General features: G+C 38.5%; 1 protein-coding gene across 1 annotated transcript in view; it reads right to left on the reverse strand.

Moving 5' to 3' along the window:
- The window catches only part of MALRD1 (MAM and LDL receptor class A domain containing 1), a 998,487-nt gene that overhangs the window by 234,658 nt on the left and 746,825 nt on the right, over positions 1–17,004 (reverse strand). The window contains exon 26 of the mRNA XM_053715701.1: positions 1,263–1,535. Within this exon, the coding sequence (XP_053571676.1) occupies positions 1,263–1,535 (273 nt within the window). The remainder of the gene's footprint in view (positions 1–1,262; positions 1,536–17,004) is intronic.

Genomic DNA, 17,004 nt, shown 5'->3' on the forward strand with positions numbered 1-17,004 from the left:
CTTTTTTTCTCCAGTATTTGGCCGGTTTGATGGAGCTTCCATCAACGGATACCAGATCCATCATTGCTAACTGGGATGTCTAAACCCTTTGATATTACTTTTTTTCTAAGAATGCTATAGAAAGCTTATTTTTTATTGTCACAGCTCTCTTTCAGATTTGTAGTGTGACCACAGATCGTTATTTAGACAAAAAATGCTTGTAACTTTAATATCTCACAAGTAGAGTCCAATTATTATATGATTTTTTATCATTTCATTGCCATCTCAGTCTTTTTTTTTTTTTTAAAGCTGTGTAAATATTGAGCTTCTAGAGCATTTTGTAAATAACGTATTTTAGTTTTTTTTCCATTATATTTTTTAACATTAAACCAATGTCATACAGAAAGAGAAGCACTCTACCAGGAACATACAACTAATGTCACATTAAAATACATTTTTTGAGATTAAACATTTTCGGATAAAATTTCACACAGAAAAGTTAAATCTATAAACTATTTTCAGAAAAATGTGAGAATTGGTCAAGTTTATGAATATCACCTTGTATGGTTTCATATACAGGACACTTCCCATGCAGTACCAGTTCTGCCATTTGCAAAGGAAGATTGATGTAGCTATTGTAGCACAGCTACGTTGTTTTACTAGCAGCTAAGGCATTAAATAGCTGCTGCCATCTGGTGGTTAAAAAGGACTGCTTTGAGTCTATTACTTGCATTTGGCTTTAAAACAATAACTGTGCACTACTTACATTGGAATTCACAAAAAAACTGTGTTTTATGTGTGCATTTAAAAACAACCTCTGTTGCACATTACCATCATCTATGGTGGTGGTGGGGAGGGAAAAAATACTGAGATACTGGTATTTAAGGAGTTTTAAAAAAATATTGCTGTATGGTGCTGGCAGCTAATGACTGTTGAGTAATACTTCATTCTGAGGTGCTAAATATCCTTACTTTATGTTACTGACATCTGAGGAATTTAAAATCACTGCTTTATTTTACTGGCATCAGAGGGGATTAAAAGTCACTGATCATATAGAGTTGGGGAGGGGCAAAATAATGTACCCTGTTCCTTTAAGTATATCTATAGGATACAAACCTACACTAATAATAATGTAGCATAAAAATGGCCTAGTTCAAGGACAATGAGTTACAGGATCACAAATAATACAGTTTAATACTACTGTTCCCTGAGAACAAAAGGAATGTTCCACTGATTTTAAGACCTATAGCTATGTAAAACTAACGTGAGATTAAAAGTCTTACTGCAGTTCTGTTCATCTTCTTTCAGAGGACAATCTGGCACACCATCGCACCACATCACTAACGGGATGCATTTCTTATCAGCACATTGGAATTCTGTTGCTTTGCATTGCATTGGCAGCACTGTGTTGGGAACCAGGGTTGGACAATTGATTTCATCACTTCCATCCATACAATCATCCGTTCCATTACATTTTGCAGAGAGAGGCACACACTGTTTTTTATATACACAAGTAAATAGCTCTGCGGGACATGTAGGCTGGGGTTTTACAGTTTCTGGAATAGAGAAAAAAATAAATTTATGTTACAAAGAAATATTATAAAACACTAACAATATAAAATTCGTAAAGCGATTTATATCAATGGCTACATTTGATGTGAATGTGTATATTATTCATGTGAGTTTTACAAGGCAAATTACAATATATAGTAAAATGCTGTTAGAGATGTGTAATGTAAAAATCCGGGAACAGTTTCAGTCTATGCAATGTTTTCATACATATAACCTCCATTTACTAGGCATATGTTAGATGTTAAAAATGATGGATGGAAAAAAACCTCTTTTATAAAGTTTTTTTTTACACATCACAAAATCCATGGGAGCGAAGCCGTGGGCAACAGCTGGTATAAATATATATGTATATCCTTTTATTTATATATATATATATATATATATATATATATATATATATATATATATATATATATATGTGTGTGTGTGTGTGTGTGTGTTAATATGTGTATATACACATAATAACAAATAAATATTTATGTAAATAAACATACACAGTATATATTTATTTTCACATAGATCGCATTGTAAAGGCACTTTTCAGTGCAGTTTTTTTTTTCCGAACACTCCACTCCCATTAACTTTAAAGCCCCAAAACTGCCTAGTACATTTTTTTATTAAAAAAACTATAATGCCCTCCATTATAAAAGGCATGTGTGGCACTTTTAGAAAATTAACCAGAGATCGGATCTCTGGTTAATTTTCTGAGCGCTAAATGCTCACAGTAGCAATAACCAGCCACTCGTAATGGCTGGTTACTTATTGGGCACCCAAAAAAACTGCCAAATGTACCCGTTTGCGGGAGCGCAATAATTTAACGGGCCACTCGTAATCTAGTCCAAAGTGTTTACTGTCCCTTTAAATGTGTACCACTATAATGTAGGCAACAGTACTCACATAGGCCTAGATTACAAGTGAAGCTCTACAGCATAAGGTGTGGTTTAAATATCACTGGCCCATGCTCATTGGAGCCTATGGAAACGCACTCTCGTGAGCGCAGTGCTTCCTAGCAATGTGAACGGGTGCTTGCATTCACATTGTGCTTTACTTGTAATACCAACTCACATTATCATGCAAGCGATATTTAGAGCTCTACTTGTAATCTGGCCCATTGTAATTACAAGACATTTCTGTTGTGTTGCTATAGAATAACAAATCAGCCAAGTTTTAGCATTTTTAAAAAAAACAAACAAATGCACATCCTTTTTACTGCAATAATGTTTTAGTGGCCAAACTCCACCCTCCTTTTGCATTATTTGGAGGAGCCAGCCTAGATTTTAGTCCACAGACAAGGATAGTCACTGTCATACAGTTAGTATAAAGTATATTTTGCAGTTATCTGATAAAGCCAATTAGGGAGAGATATGTAGCAGAGTTAGCCTTGAAAAGTCAGCAGGGTGCATTTCAAGTTCTGAAATGCTCAATTTTCAGAACTAAATTACATACAAAGTGGGCACAATAAATAATGCAAAGCTGTTTCATTACACATAACATTTTATTTGAAAATCTCAAGTTGTTTATTGTCCTTTTAAATGAACAAGGAACAAAAAGCTGGATTTTCCCCCCTCTTACCACTGGAAATAATAGTTGAATGAATATTCATTTAAAGGGAACTAGTTAAAGGGACAGTCTAGTCAAAATTAAACTTTCATGATACAGCAAATTTGTTTTGTTCTCTTGGTATTCTTTTTTAAAAGCTTAACCTAGGTTGTCTCTAACTGATTTTTAAACCATTGAAGGCTGCCTCTTATCTCAGTGCATTCTGACAGTTTTTCAAAGTTAATCAACACTAGTTCATGTGTGTCTTAATAATAACATTGTGCTTACTCCCGTGGAGTTATTTAGGAGTCAGCACTGATTGGCTAAAATGCAAATCTGTCAAAAGCACTGAGCTAAGGGGGCAGCCTGCAGAGGCTTAGATACAAGGTAATTACAGAGGTAATAAGTATTTTAATAATACAGTGTTGGCTATGTAAAACTGGGGAATAATAAAGGGATTATCTATCTTCAAAAATAATAAAAAATGTCAAGTAGAGTGTCCCTTTAATTAATATTCAGACTATTGAAAAAGTGACAGCTGTTTCTAGAAGACAGGCATACATAGATAAAGAAAGACAGGATGGCAAAAAGAACCACAAAGAAAAAAAAAACACAAAAGGATTTAGAGAGAAAAAGAAGAAACACTGAAAGAGGCAAAAGATTCAGAAACAGAGTTGGGGTAAGAGAAGGAAGGGTGAAAGGGACTTGGGAAATATAGGAATAGGGAGTAAAATAGAGACACAGATAGAGAGGGGGAGACACCCATGAGAAGAGAAAAAACAGCAGAGATACGAAGAAACAAAGCCAGAGAGAAATATACATGGAAGGACAGTTACACTTAAAGTAAAAGTAAACAGTGCTTCTGCTCTGCAGATTTACATAATTAATAACGAAACAATAGCACTTTCATTCATGGTTTTTTTTTTAACATTCAATAAATACCGTTTTCGCCGCATTTAAATGCATATTTTTTTCTTCTGCAATTCATCCCGTTGTTGATGAGGCAATTTACTTCCTGGTCACGTTTTTACAATCTACCAATTGACTTTCTGGCCGATCGGCGGCCAGAAAGCTACGTCATACACTGCTCTCAGCCAATGCGCATGCGCCTAATCTAATAAAAACAAGATTATCTCGGTCGCGCGTTCACAATTCGCATGCACACACCTAATGCTCGTTTGGTGCCAAGATTGTTAGCATCACATTAGGGGTTGAGAAAGATTGCATGCGCATTTGTAGCCGGATCGGCGATTAGCGCATGCGCAATTCATCCTGATATCGTGAACGAGCATTTAGACTATGTATAGAGCGGGTGTGACCGCTCTATACGTAATGAATAGAAAATACAGGAAGAGGAGGGTGGGAGGAGCAACGGCGAGAACGGTAGGGAAAGAAAATATAAAAATATAAACTATTATATTGAAGTAAATTTAAAAAAAAACAAGCGAAAATGTTATATTAGTTATATTTATTACAATGATATGTGGCAATGTTGAAAAATTTACTTTCACTTTAAAGAGAGGGAAAGAGAAATAGAAAAGACAGAGAGAGAGGATTCCAGGCTCCAAGTGATTAAAGGGCAGCCAGATAACCACTTAAAGGGACATAATACTCATATGCTAAATCACTTGAAACTGATGCAGTATAACTGTAAAAAGCTGACAGGAAAATATCACCTGAGCATCTCTATGTAAAAAAGGAAGATATTTTACCTCACAATCTCCTCAGCTCAGTAGAGTTAGTTCTGTGTAAAAAGTTATACTCAGCTGCTCCCAGCTGCAGGTAAAAAAATTAAAAAAATGAAGAAATGAACAGCAGCCAATCAGCATCAGCAGTGCTGAGGTCATGAACTCTTACTGTGATCTCATGAGATTTGACTTAACTCTCATGAGATTTCATAGTAAGCTTCCTTTACCTGATTGGTGAAATAATATGAGAGTTCACGATGCTCATCCCTTCAGTTGTCCCGGGACAGACACACTAATATGCTGCTTAGAAATCCTTTACAATGGGAGGTGGCTACTGAGGATTTTTTGAGGTAAAATATCTTTCTTTTTTACATAGAGATGTTCAGGTGATATTTTCTAGTCAGCTTTTTACAGCCATGTTGCATCACTTTCAAGTGTTTAAACATTTGGGTATTATGGCCCTTTAATTGAAGTGACAGGATAACAGATATGAAGGCAAGATAAATGTTCCCAGGCAGGCACACAGTTCTGAATAAAAGTTCTTGTTCTTGCAGCTGGTAAGATTAGGAAGAAGGTTGCAGGCTGCTGTGACAGACTGGGCAGCTACTTTCCAATTCAATCAGTTTGCTCTATAACTGTAACACTTCCTGAAATCTAGTCAGGCAAATGTAACAATCTGTGTGTAAAAAAAATCTTCATTAAACAAATTGTGTTATCGACAAAACAATTCTTTTATGTCAACAAAACAATCTTGTTATGTTGACAAAACAATTGTGTTATGGTGACAAAACAAGTTGTTATGTCGACAAAACAAGTTAAAAATATATTAAACATGCATGGCCTGTCTAGGCTTCCGTAGATCAAGCAATAATTGTGAAAAATGTTGCATAGTTAAAGCTCTGAATCCTGCAGGATCAACAGCAGGAAAAGCAATATACTAACTAACGGCTAGATTACGAGTCTTGCGTTATGAGTAAAATAGCAGCGTTAAGCCTCATAACGCTGCTTTTTTACTACCGCAGGTATTACGAGTCTTGCAGATTTAGGGGCCCCACACACTTTTTTGGCCTTACCGCAAACAACTTACGCAAATTGCGTATAGTCTTTTTTCTATGGGACTTCCATACCGCCGGTATTACGAGCTTGTCCTGGGAGACCAAAAAGTGAGCGGTACACCCTATCCCGTCAAAATTCGTACCGCATTTTAAAGTCAGTAGTTATGAGTTTTACACTACAACGCTGTAAAACTCATAACTAAAGTGCTAAAAAGTACACTAACAACCATAAACTACCTATTAACTCCTAAACTGAGGCCCTCCCGCCTCGCAAACATTAGTTAAATATTATTAAACCCTTATCTACTGTCCCTAACATCGCCGCCACATACCTACATTTATTAACCCCAAATCTGCCTCCCCCAACGTCGCCGCCACTATACTAAATTTATTAACCCCAAAATCTAACCCTAACCCCCCTTAACTTAAATATAATTAAAATAAATCTAAATAAAACTTACTATTAATAACTAAATAATTCCTATTTAAAAATAAATACTTACCTGTAAAATAAACCCTAAGCTAGCTACACTATAACTAATAGCTACATTGTAGCTAGCTTAGGGTTTATTTTTATTTTAGTTTTCAAAATAAGCTTTATTGGCGAAATGGTATAGCAAAGGAGGCAAACATATAAGCATGTTCAATACAAAACAGTATTCAGTCGTTATGCAATATTTGCTGTAATATAGTTATTCAGAAATATTTCGCGATATGCTAGATATTCAAGTATACTCTAACAGTCTAGATAATGACATCAGGTATATAAGGTACAAAACCACCTCATACCGACTGTACTTAATAAAACTCTTCACATAGACTGTTTACATGCCAAGAACCATCGCTACAGATGATTCTCTGTTTAAACTATAGGAAATGCATAATGAAAAATATAGATTCACGAGAACAGATCAATAGTAATAATCTCATTTCCACAGCTTTTTTTACACAGCGCTGTGGGATAAGTTGTTCTCGGTGTATTTAATCTCTAACAGATAGGAAAAAGAGTTTAGAATTGGTTAGATTAACCAGCCTTCCAAAGAAGGGGGAGAAGAAGAGTAGGGGAGAGAAGGGGGAGTAAGGGGATGAAAAGCGGAGGAGAAGAAAGAAGGGAAAAAAAAAAAAAAAAAAGGCGGGGGGGTGGAGAAGGAGGGAGTGGGTGGGGGGATTGGTGTATGGGTTAGGTAATAAATAATAAGTTGTGGACTCCTATTTCAAGTTCAGTTACAGTGACTCTCTACAGAAAAGGTTAGATTCCTCATTCTTCCCAGGTTAGTAACATAATTTCATGTGTACCCAGTTTCCCTATTTTAAGGTAATGGTATCTCTCAAGTCTCAGCAAGTCAGTTACCTTATTCTTCCATTCTTGTATATTGGGGGTGTTCTGCTTTTTTCAATATAAGGGAATTAGGCCTTTTGCGCCATTTAGCATCAATAGGAGGAGTAGATATTTATCCTCTCCAACTATTTTGGGCAACTGGTGATATAATAAATAGCATGGGTTAGGAGGTATTATAATATTAAGAACCCTACTCATTTCTGCTAGTATATCATTCCAGTAAGGTCGTATCAGTGGACAAGTCCACCATATATGTAAAAGGGTTCCCTCTTCCCCGCACCCTCTCCAACAGTTCCTGCTAGAGTGTGGGTATATATGCTTCAGCCTGTGGGGAGTCAGGTACCACCTACTTAGCAATTTGTATTGTGTTTCTTGTACTTTGGCTGAAACCGAGGTCCGTCTCGTACGGTCAAAAAATTTTCCCCAGTCTTTACGGTCTATCTCTAGATCTAGTTCGTCTTGCCAGGACTGTGTAAAGGACGGAAGGAAGTGGCCGTCTCCCTGTAATAATAGTTTGTAAAGTTGAGAGATCAGATGAGTCGGGTGTTGGGTCATCGTACATAGAGTTTCAAAGTGAGTCCTACGTCTTGTCAGATTATGTTTGTCTTTGTGTGTATCAAAGTAGTGTCTAATCTGAGCTAATCTGAACCATGAAGCGAACACACCATTATTCCATGTCTTTAAGTCTTCCTGGGATTTCAACCTGTCCTGTTGGAGTATATTATATACGGCCGAGTCAGCAAGGTCATAGGTCTCCTTCGAGGAGGAGAGACCTGATAAGAAAATCAAGTAAGGATTCTCTCTGATCGGGGTGACAGGTGACATAAAAGTAGATATGTGAGAGGTTTTCTTAAGCAATTTATCCCAGTTTATTAGTACACTGTTCATAAGTGGATAGAGCTTAATCTCAGAGGGTCTATGAGCGGGAGAGAGCGCCCGAGTTTCCTCTTTGTAAAATAGCATTGTCCACATGTACCCAAGCCTTTTGGCTTGAGTTTTGGCACCATTCTACCAATCTCTGGAGAGATATTTCTCTTTGGTATGTCAACAAATCAGGCACTCCCAATCCGCCTCCACTCCGAGGTAAGAATATCGCTCTCCTACTGATTCTAGGTTTTAGATCTCTCCAGATATATGACTCCATAGCCGACTGAATTTGGTGTAGGATGTGGGAGGCTGTGGATGATGGTATAGTCTGCATGATGTAGAGCACTCTTGGCATCACATTCATTTTGACCACTCCTATGCGGCCGAGCCAGGAGATGGTTTTATTTCTCCAATTGGACAGATCCCTACAGATCTCATTTTTGATATTCTTATAGTTCAGAGACACCAGCTCTTTAATACTGGGTGTTAAGAATACACCCAAGTATTTCAGTTTATCTTTAGCAATTTTCAGTGGACAGCCTCTTTTCAGTCTATCAAACTCGGCCTCCGGGATGGAAACGTTCATGATCTCAGATTTTGAGGGATTTAGGAGAAAGTTTGACACACCACCAAAGAGTGTGAATTCTTCAATAGCCATTGTAAGGGATTGTCCTACATCTGATATCAGCAAGAGGACATCATCAGCGTACATGGCAAGTTTATGTGCAATGCCCCCTATATTGATTCCTTTAATCTCAGGGTTCGCTCTAATTCTGGTCGCTAGTATTTCAATAGTGAGGGCGAACAGAAGGGGAGACAGGGGACAACCCTGTCTAGTCCCGTTGTGAATATCGAAGGGATTTGAAAGAGTTCCATTCACCCTTACCCTAGCGTTGGGTGTTGAGTATAGTGACATTATCCAATTTGTGAGTTTAGGCCCAAAACTGAATTTGCCCAGTGTGAGTTGCATAAATGTCCAGCTGACCCGATCGAACGCTTTTTCAGCATCGGTCGAGATCAGGGCCAGCGGGACTGAATTATTATGCGCGAATGTCATCATCTGAAGGACTTTCAAAGTATTATCCCTCGCCTCACGTCCTGGTATAAAGCCCACCTGGTCGGTGGAGATAAGGTGTGGGAGATGTCTATTGAGGCGGTTGGCAAGTACCTTCGCAAATATCTTAATGTCTGCGTTAAGCAGCGAGATAGGGCGGTAATTCTCTGGGCTAGTTTCTGGTTTGCCTGGCTTAGGGATCACGGCAATGTGGGCCTCAAGCATTGTGTTAGGTAAGAATGGATCTTCTGATAGTTGATTAAAGAGATTTATCATATTCGGCACAAGTATGTCGCCAAACATTTTGTAGTAATTAGCTCCGAAACCATCAGGGCCTGGGCTCTTGCCCGATGTTATGTCCCTGAGGGCTTGCTTAAGCTCCATAGGAGTGATCGGAGAATCCAGGGCCTCAGAGTCTTGATTAGAGAGCTTAGGGGTATCAACACTAGCAAGATATTCTAATATCTTGTGTGTCTCTTGCTCCTGATTAGGAGGGTGAACCTCCGCTCTATTCGCATTCTGGATATTGTATAGGGTTTCATAATAGGATCGGAAGATCTCAGCGATGGATCTCCCGTCTTCCATAATCTTCCCATCTGGATGTATCATACTATATACATATTGTTTCTTTTTTTTCCGGGCAACCGCCCTGGCCAGCAGTCTGCCTGCTTTGTTCCCCTGTTCGAAGAATTGTTGTGTAAGAACAAGGGCTGCTTTCTGATAATCTTCTTGTAGGAACTGCAAGAGTTTTGTTCTTGCTTGTATCAGACTCTTATCTAACTTAGCATCAGTTGGCGCAGCCTTGTGAGAACGTTCTGCGGTTTCAACTTCAGAAAGAAGCTTCTGATATTTCATTCACCTACTCTTAACTATCCTGGCTTTCTGTTTCAGAAAGAGACCTCGGATAGTACACTTATGGGCTTCCCATACCGTGGTTAATGGTGTTTCCGCTCTTTCATGTATCTGAAAGTATTCCGTCAGGGCCCTCTCTATTTCTAGTTTAAAGACTGGAACATCCAACAAGGTGTCATCCATTCTCCAAATATAAGGCGTGACAGGCGTGTCCGACCATAGGATTGAACATGTGACTGGGGCATGATCCGACCATGTGATAGGAAGTATATTGCTTGACGTGGCCACTGTGAGGCCAGTAGCGTCTGTAAACCAATAATCTATTCTCGAGTATTTTTTATGGGGGTGGGAGAAGAATGTAAAGTTCTTAGATGTGGGGTGGTGTGATCGCCAGATGTCGTGTAATGCTGCTTCTTTGAGTGAGGATGTTATACGTTTGAGGGTCTTATGAGGAACACTGGAGATACCGTCTGATGTGTCTAGGTTAGGATTCAGTGTTGCATTCAAATCTCCCCCAAGGAATACTATGCCAGTCTGTAGTTCGAGTACTTTATGGATAACCTTTTGAATAAAGGTATGCTGGGATTGGTTGGGACAGTAGACGTTAACTAAAGTTATGGGTCTAGCATATAATAGTCCTGTTAGCAGTAGATATCTACCTTCTGGGTCTCTATGTGCCTGTGTAAGTTGGAATGGTATGTCTTTGCTAAAAAGTATGCCCACTCCATTTCTTTTATGTGGACCAGATGCAAAGAAAGCGGTGGGGTACTGTTGACTATACCAGCGGGGCTTATGGCCGATAGCGAAGTGTGTCTCTTGTAGGTAGACAACCTGTCCACCTTGTCTGTGTATGTCTCGTAAGACCATAGAGCGTTTGGTTGGGCTATTAAAGCCCTTTACATTTACTGAAAGTAGCTCTATCTTTCGGGGACAGGCTTCTTTGTGTGAGGACGTCATGTTAGTAGCAGTGGGAGTGAAGGGGGAGGAAGAGGAGAAAAAAAAAAAAAGATAGGAAAAGTTGAGTGAGGGATAAGGTTGAGAAGAGAAAGAAAGAAAGCAGGTGACCGAAGTCGTCAAGCAGTGGGGAAAAGTAAGTACAAACCTATGGGACACTGATATGAGGTATCAAGCAGCTGTGAGAGAAGGTCGTCCCAAGTATAGTTATGTTTACTCCCCAAGAGACACCGGGCCGTGTTACTGAGGCCGGGAATGTCTATTAAAGGAACAGTGATCGGAACTGAGTTATTCCAATAGTCCACTTTTGTAATGCTGATAAATTGTACTGCCCATGTATGTATGTCGGTTAATGTCTGTTTATATGTTGAATGGGCTAGCAGTAGAGGGCCTGTTTGTGATCCGTGTCACTACCCCTAGCGCTCCAGAACAACTTAGGCCAGAGTCCGATGCAACCCGGTAGTTTGTGTTACCTGTCCGGTGTTGGGATCTGTATGCTGGGTTCCCCTGCCACGTGGCGTTACCTCTGCTGTGAAGACCCGGTGATCTCAGGCTGTCGGCTATCACTCCGTATCACTTCTGGGGGTAATCACGCTCTCAGCACTGGTCCCAGGGATCAATTCACCTGCTGCGGCAGTCCGGTTCTGCAGTCCGCTTTGGATCGTCTCTGTGCTGGCTGGTATCTGCAGATCCCTCGTGGTAGGCCCCACCGCGGTCAGTCAGGAAGGTTCGTGTTGAAGCCGAAGCGCCTCGTTGCTGGTTATGCGATCTCCGAGTCTCACCTCCCAAGGTTAGTAGCAGACAGTTTAGGGTCAATACCTCCACATAGAGCTTATGCGATCCGGTCAGAGAAATTTACTTGAGCACGGCGCTCTCCCAGTGGATGCGGTCTGTAGAGAAGGCCTCCAACTCACGGCTCCCCTTTGCCACTGCTCTGCTATGTCATCTGGTCTCGGAACTTGCGTATAGTTAGTGAGTTGTGTCTAGAGCATATTGATAAACCATTTATAGATTAGTTTATAAAAAAAGGGCCGGAGCCTACTTCTAAAGAAGAAATTTTATATATATTGGGGAGGAGAAAGACGGATCGACATTGAGCTGTTTCAAACAGTTGAAGATTTGTCATCACTGACTTTTCGAAAAACTCGTTGGACACTTGCAAGTATTACTAGGGATATAAAGTGTCTATTTTCTATTGAGACTTTCTTGTTTCAAATTTGTATCTACCTCTGGCTCACAGGATTGGAGGACTCTGACTAGTCAGGTCACGTGATGCACACAGCTCACGGCTTGTTTTTTCATAACTGCTACTAACGGCTAACAGATTGGACTCACTCGATATTTGCTCCAGATACAAGAGCGGTTTGACATTATTAGCTCTTTGTTACTATACTGTTTTTTGGCTGATCGATATATTGCCTTTATTTACATCTCTGCCTAATCAAAGCTATATTTATGTTTTAGATACTTATGCTACAATATTGCATTTATTGTTTTTTAAATAGTTACATTGAATGTATATAGCTTAATTCTCAGCTATATTTTAACTCAATTGATGCCGGCATCTTATATGTATTTTTAACCATCTGTGTATAGTGTATATTATGGTATTCATTACTACGAAATCCACATATGAATAATACACATTTTTCATTAAAACCTTTTATATATCACTTGGCTTTATTCTCTTTAAATTAATAGAATAAATTATAACATACATCCGTATCTGGTGAGCTCCCATATAGAGCGCTTATCCCACCCCCCTTTTTCATATTACACATCTATAGTCAGTATATGGAGATTTACTAGACTACTTAAGGGATTTAAGCTTACACCATTGTTTAGCACTCACACCACAACTTTTTTCTTTCATAGATTAGTTTATGCCATGTATGCACCTGTTTTGAGTGTAGTTATAACAGACTACAGAGCTTGTTTAGAAAGCAGCCATTTCGGTTCGTGGCTAGGCTCCGCCCCCAGGGTTTATTTTTATTTTACAGGAAAGTTTGTATTTATTTTAACTAGGTAGAATAGTTACTAAATAGTTATTAACTATTTACTAACTACCTAGATAAAATAAATACAAATTTACCTGTAAAATAAAACCTAACCTAAGTTACACTAACACCTAACACTACACTACAATTAAATAAATTGCCTAAATTAAATACAATTAAATAAATTAAATACAATTAGCTAAATTACAAAAAACAAACAAACACTAAATTTCAGAAAATAAAAACAAATTACAAGATATTTAAACTAATTACACCTAATCTAATAGCCCCCTCAAAAAAAAAAAAAAAAACATGGCCTAAACTACCAATAGCCCTTACAATGGCCTTTTGCGGGGCATTGCCCCAAAGAAATCAGCTCTTTTACCTGAAAACAAAATACAATCAACCCCCCAACAGTAAAACCCACCACCCACACAACAAACCCCCCCAAATAAACCCTAACTAAAAAAACCTAAGCTCCCCATTGCCCTGAAAAGGGTTTTATTTGGGGGGTTGGTTGTGTGGGTGGTGGGTTTTACTGTTGGGGGGTTGTTTGTATTTTTGTTTTCAGGTAAAAGAGCTGATTTCTTTGGGCCTTTTAAGGGCTATTGTTACTTTAGTTTAGGCTAGAGTTTTTTTTATTTTGGGGGCTTTTTTTATTTTGATAGGGCTATTAGATTAGGTGTAATTAGTTTAAATATCTTGTAATTTGTTTTTTATTTTCTGTAATTTAGTGTTTGTTTTTGTAATTTAGCTAATTGTATTTAATGTATTTAATTGTATTTAATTTAGGTAATTTATTTTATTGTAGTGTAGTGTTAGGTGTTAGTGTAACTTAGGTTAGGCTTTATTGTACAGGCAAATTTGTATTTATTTTAGCTAGGTAGTTAGTAAATAGTTAATAACTATTTAGTAACTATTCTACCTAGTTAAAATAAATACAAACTTGCCTGTAAAATAAAAATAAACCCTAAGCTAGATACAATGTAACTATTAGTTATATTGTAGCTAGCTTAGGGTTTATTTTACAGGTATTTATTTTTAAATAGGAATAATGTAGTTATTAATAGTAAGTTTCATTTAGATCTAGTTTAATTATTTTTAAGTTAGGGGGTGTTAGGGTTAGACTTAGGGGTTAATAAATTTAGTATAGTGGCGGCGATGTTGGGGGCGGCAGATTAAGGGTTAATAAATGTAGGTAGGTGGCGGCGATGTTAGGGGCAGCAGATTAGGGGTTAATACTATTTAACTAGTGTTTGCGAGGCGGGAGTGCGGCGGTTTAGGGGTTAATATGTTTATTATAGTGGTGGCGATGTCCGGAGCGGCAGATTAGGGGTTAATAAGTATAATGCAGGTGTCGGTGATGTCGGGGCGGCAGATTAGGGGTTAATAAGTGTAAGACTAGCGGTGTTTAGACTCGTGGTTCATGTTAGGGTGTTAGGTGTAAACATAAAATGTGTTTCCCCATAGGAATCAATGGGGCTGCGTTACTGAGCTTGACACTGCTTTATTGCAGGTGTTAGGCTTTTTCTCAGCTGGCTCTCCCCATTGATGTGTATGGGGAAATCGTGCACAAGCACGTACAACCAGCTCGCCGCTGACTTAAGCAGCGCTGGTATTGGAGTGCCGTATGGAGCACAATTTTGCTCTACGCTCACTTCTTGCCTTTTAACGCTGGGTTTATAAAAACCTGTAATACCAGCACTGTAGGAAAGTGAGCAGTGAGAATAACGTGCAAGTTAGTACCGCACCCCTCATAACGCAAAACTCGTAATCTAGCCGTATCTAACTTATAAAAGTACATTACAAAGTTTATATGTTTTTAACTACATATCATCTCAAATATTTTGAATTATATTTTGAGTTTGAAGGTTCTATGTAGTAGAGTATATGGATTTATTAACATTTATGCAAAAATAATTCATGGGTGCGGTAGAAAAAATATGAACCCAAAAAACTAATAAAAAAGCAGAAAATGTCTAAAATACAAAAAACAGTATGACACAAATAGATGCTGACCTTGCTGACTTTATATATTTTCTGATCTTTTATACTACTTGAGGTTGTTTCCATTATTCTCTGCAGTGCGCATTATGTATTTTTACACAATACCTTACTAACACGTTAGCATCTGAAGTGCATGATGTATTTTTACACAATACCTTACTAACAGGTTAGCATCTGGGGCGCGATCCGATATAGATCGCAGTTTGCGGCGCAAGCGAGGGAACCGGCGTCGCCCGCAGTTTCAGCTCGCAACTCGAGCTATCCCATATAAGTCGCCGTCAGATGCTAACGTGCCGTAAGTCTGACAAACCAGCGATGTCCAGAAATCTGCGTAAGTACAAATTTCTGGCGTCGCCAGTGACTTGCGGCACGTTAGAAACTGCCGGCGCCTATAAAACCTGACTAAAGTCTAAAACACCCGCACTGTCTAACACGCCTCCCTAACATAGCCCGACAAGTCTAACACGCCTCCCTAACAAAGCCCGACACGTCTAACCCTCTATCCGCTATCCCCCCTCACTATCCTAACAATAAAAAAGCTATTAACCCCTAAACCGCCGCTCCCGTACCCCGCCGCCAGCTATATTATATCTATAACCCCCTAAAGTGAGCCCCTAACACCGCCGCCATCTATATTAAAATTATTAACCCCCAATGTAAGCCCCTTACACCGCCGCCATCTCTATTAAAATGATTAACCCCTAATTTAATCTACCTACCCCCGCCGCCAGCTATATTATCTATGTTAACCCTAAGTATATTATAGTTAATATAGGTATTACATTATATATATTAACTATATTAACCCTAATTATATTAGGGTTAATATAGTTAATATAGTTACTATAGTATTTATATTAACTATATTAACTCTATCTAACCTTAACACCCCTAACTAAATTTATATTAAATTAATCTAATTCATTTATAAACTAAAATATTCCTATTTAAATCTAAATACTTACCTATAAAATAAACCCTAAGATAGCTACAATATAATTAATAATTACATTGTAGCTATGTTAGGGTTAATATTTATTTTACAGGTAAATTGTTAATTATTTTAACTAGGTATAATAGCTATTAAATAGTTATTAACTATTTAATAGCTACCTAGTTAAAATAATTACCCAATTACCTGTAAAATAAATCCTAACCTAAGTTACAAATACACCTACACTATCAATAAATTAAATAAACTACAAACATCTATCTAAAAATACAATTAAATTAACTAAACTAAATTACAAAAAAAAAAAAACACTAAATTACAAAAAATAAAAAAAGATTACAAGATTTTTAAGCTAATTACACCTATTCTAAGCCCCCTAATAAAATAATAAACCCCCAAAATAAAAAAAATTCCCTGCCCTATTCTAAATTAAACACATTTCAAAGCTCTTTACCTTACCAGCCCTTAAAAGGGCCTTTTGTGGGGCATGCCCCAAAGAATTCAGCTCTTTTGCATACAAATACAATACCCCCCCCATTACAACCCACCACCCACATACCCCTATTCTAAAACCACCCAAACTCCCCTTAAAAAAGCCTATCACTACCCCCCTGAAGATCTCCCTACCTTGTCTTCACCACACCGGGCCGAACTCTTGATCCGATCCGGGCGATGTCTTCCTCCAAGCGGCAAAGAAGAATTCTTCCTCCGGCGATGTCTTCCTCCAAGCGGCAAAGAAGAATTCTTCCTCCGGCGACGTCTTCCTCCAAGCGGCAGCAAAGTCTTCATTCTTCCGGCGGCATCTTCAATCTTCTTTCTTCGCTCCGCCGCTGCGGAGCATCCATCCCGGCCGACTACTGAACTTGGAATGAGGTACCTTTAAATGACGTCATCCAAGATGGCGTCCGCCGAATTCCGATTGGCTGATAGGATTCTATCAGCCAATCGGAATTAAGTTAAAAAAATCTGATTGGCTGATTGAATCAGCCAATCAGATTCAAGTTCAATCCGATTGGCTGATCCAATCAGCCAATCAGATTGAGCTCGCATTCTATTGGCTGATCGGAACAGCCAATAGAATGCGAGCTCAATCTGATTGGCTGATTGGATCAGCCAATCGGATTGAACTTGAATCTGATTGGCTGATTC

This window comes from Bombina bombina, chromosome 5, assembly GCF_027579735.1.
Source record: "Bombina bombina isolate aBomBom1 chromosome 5, aBomBom1.pri, whole genome shotgun sequence".
Lineage (NCBI taxonomy): Eukaryota > Metazoa > Chordata > Amphibia > Anura > Bombinatoridae > Bombina > Bombina bombina.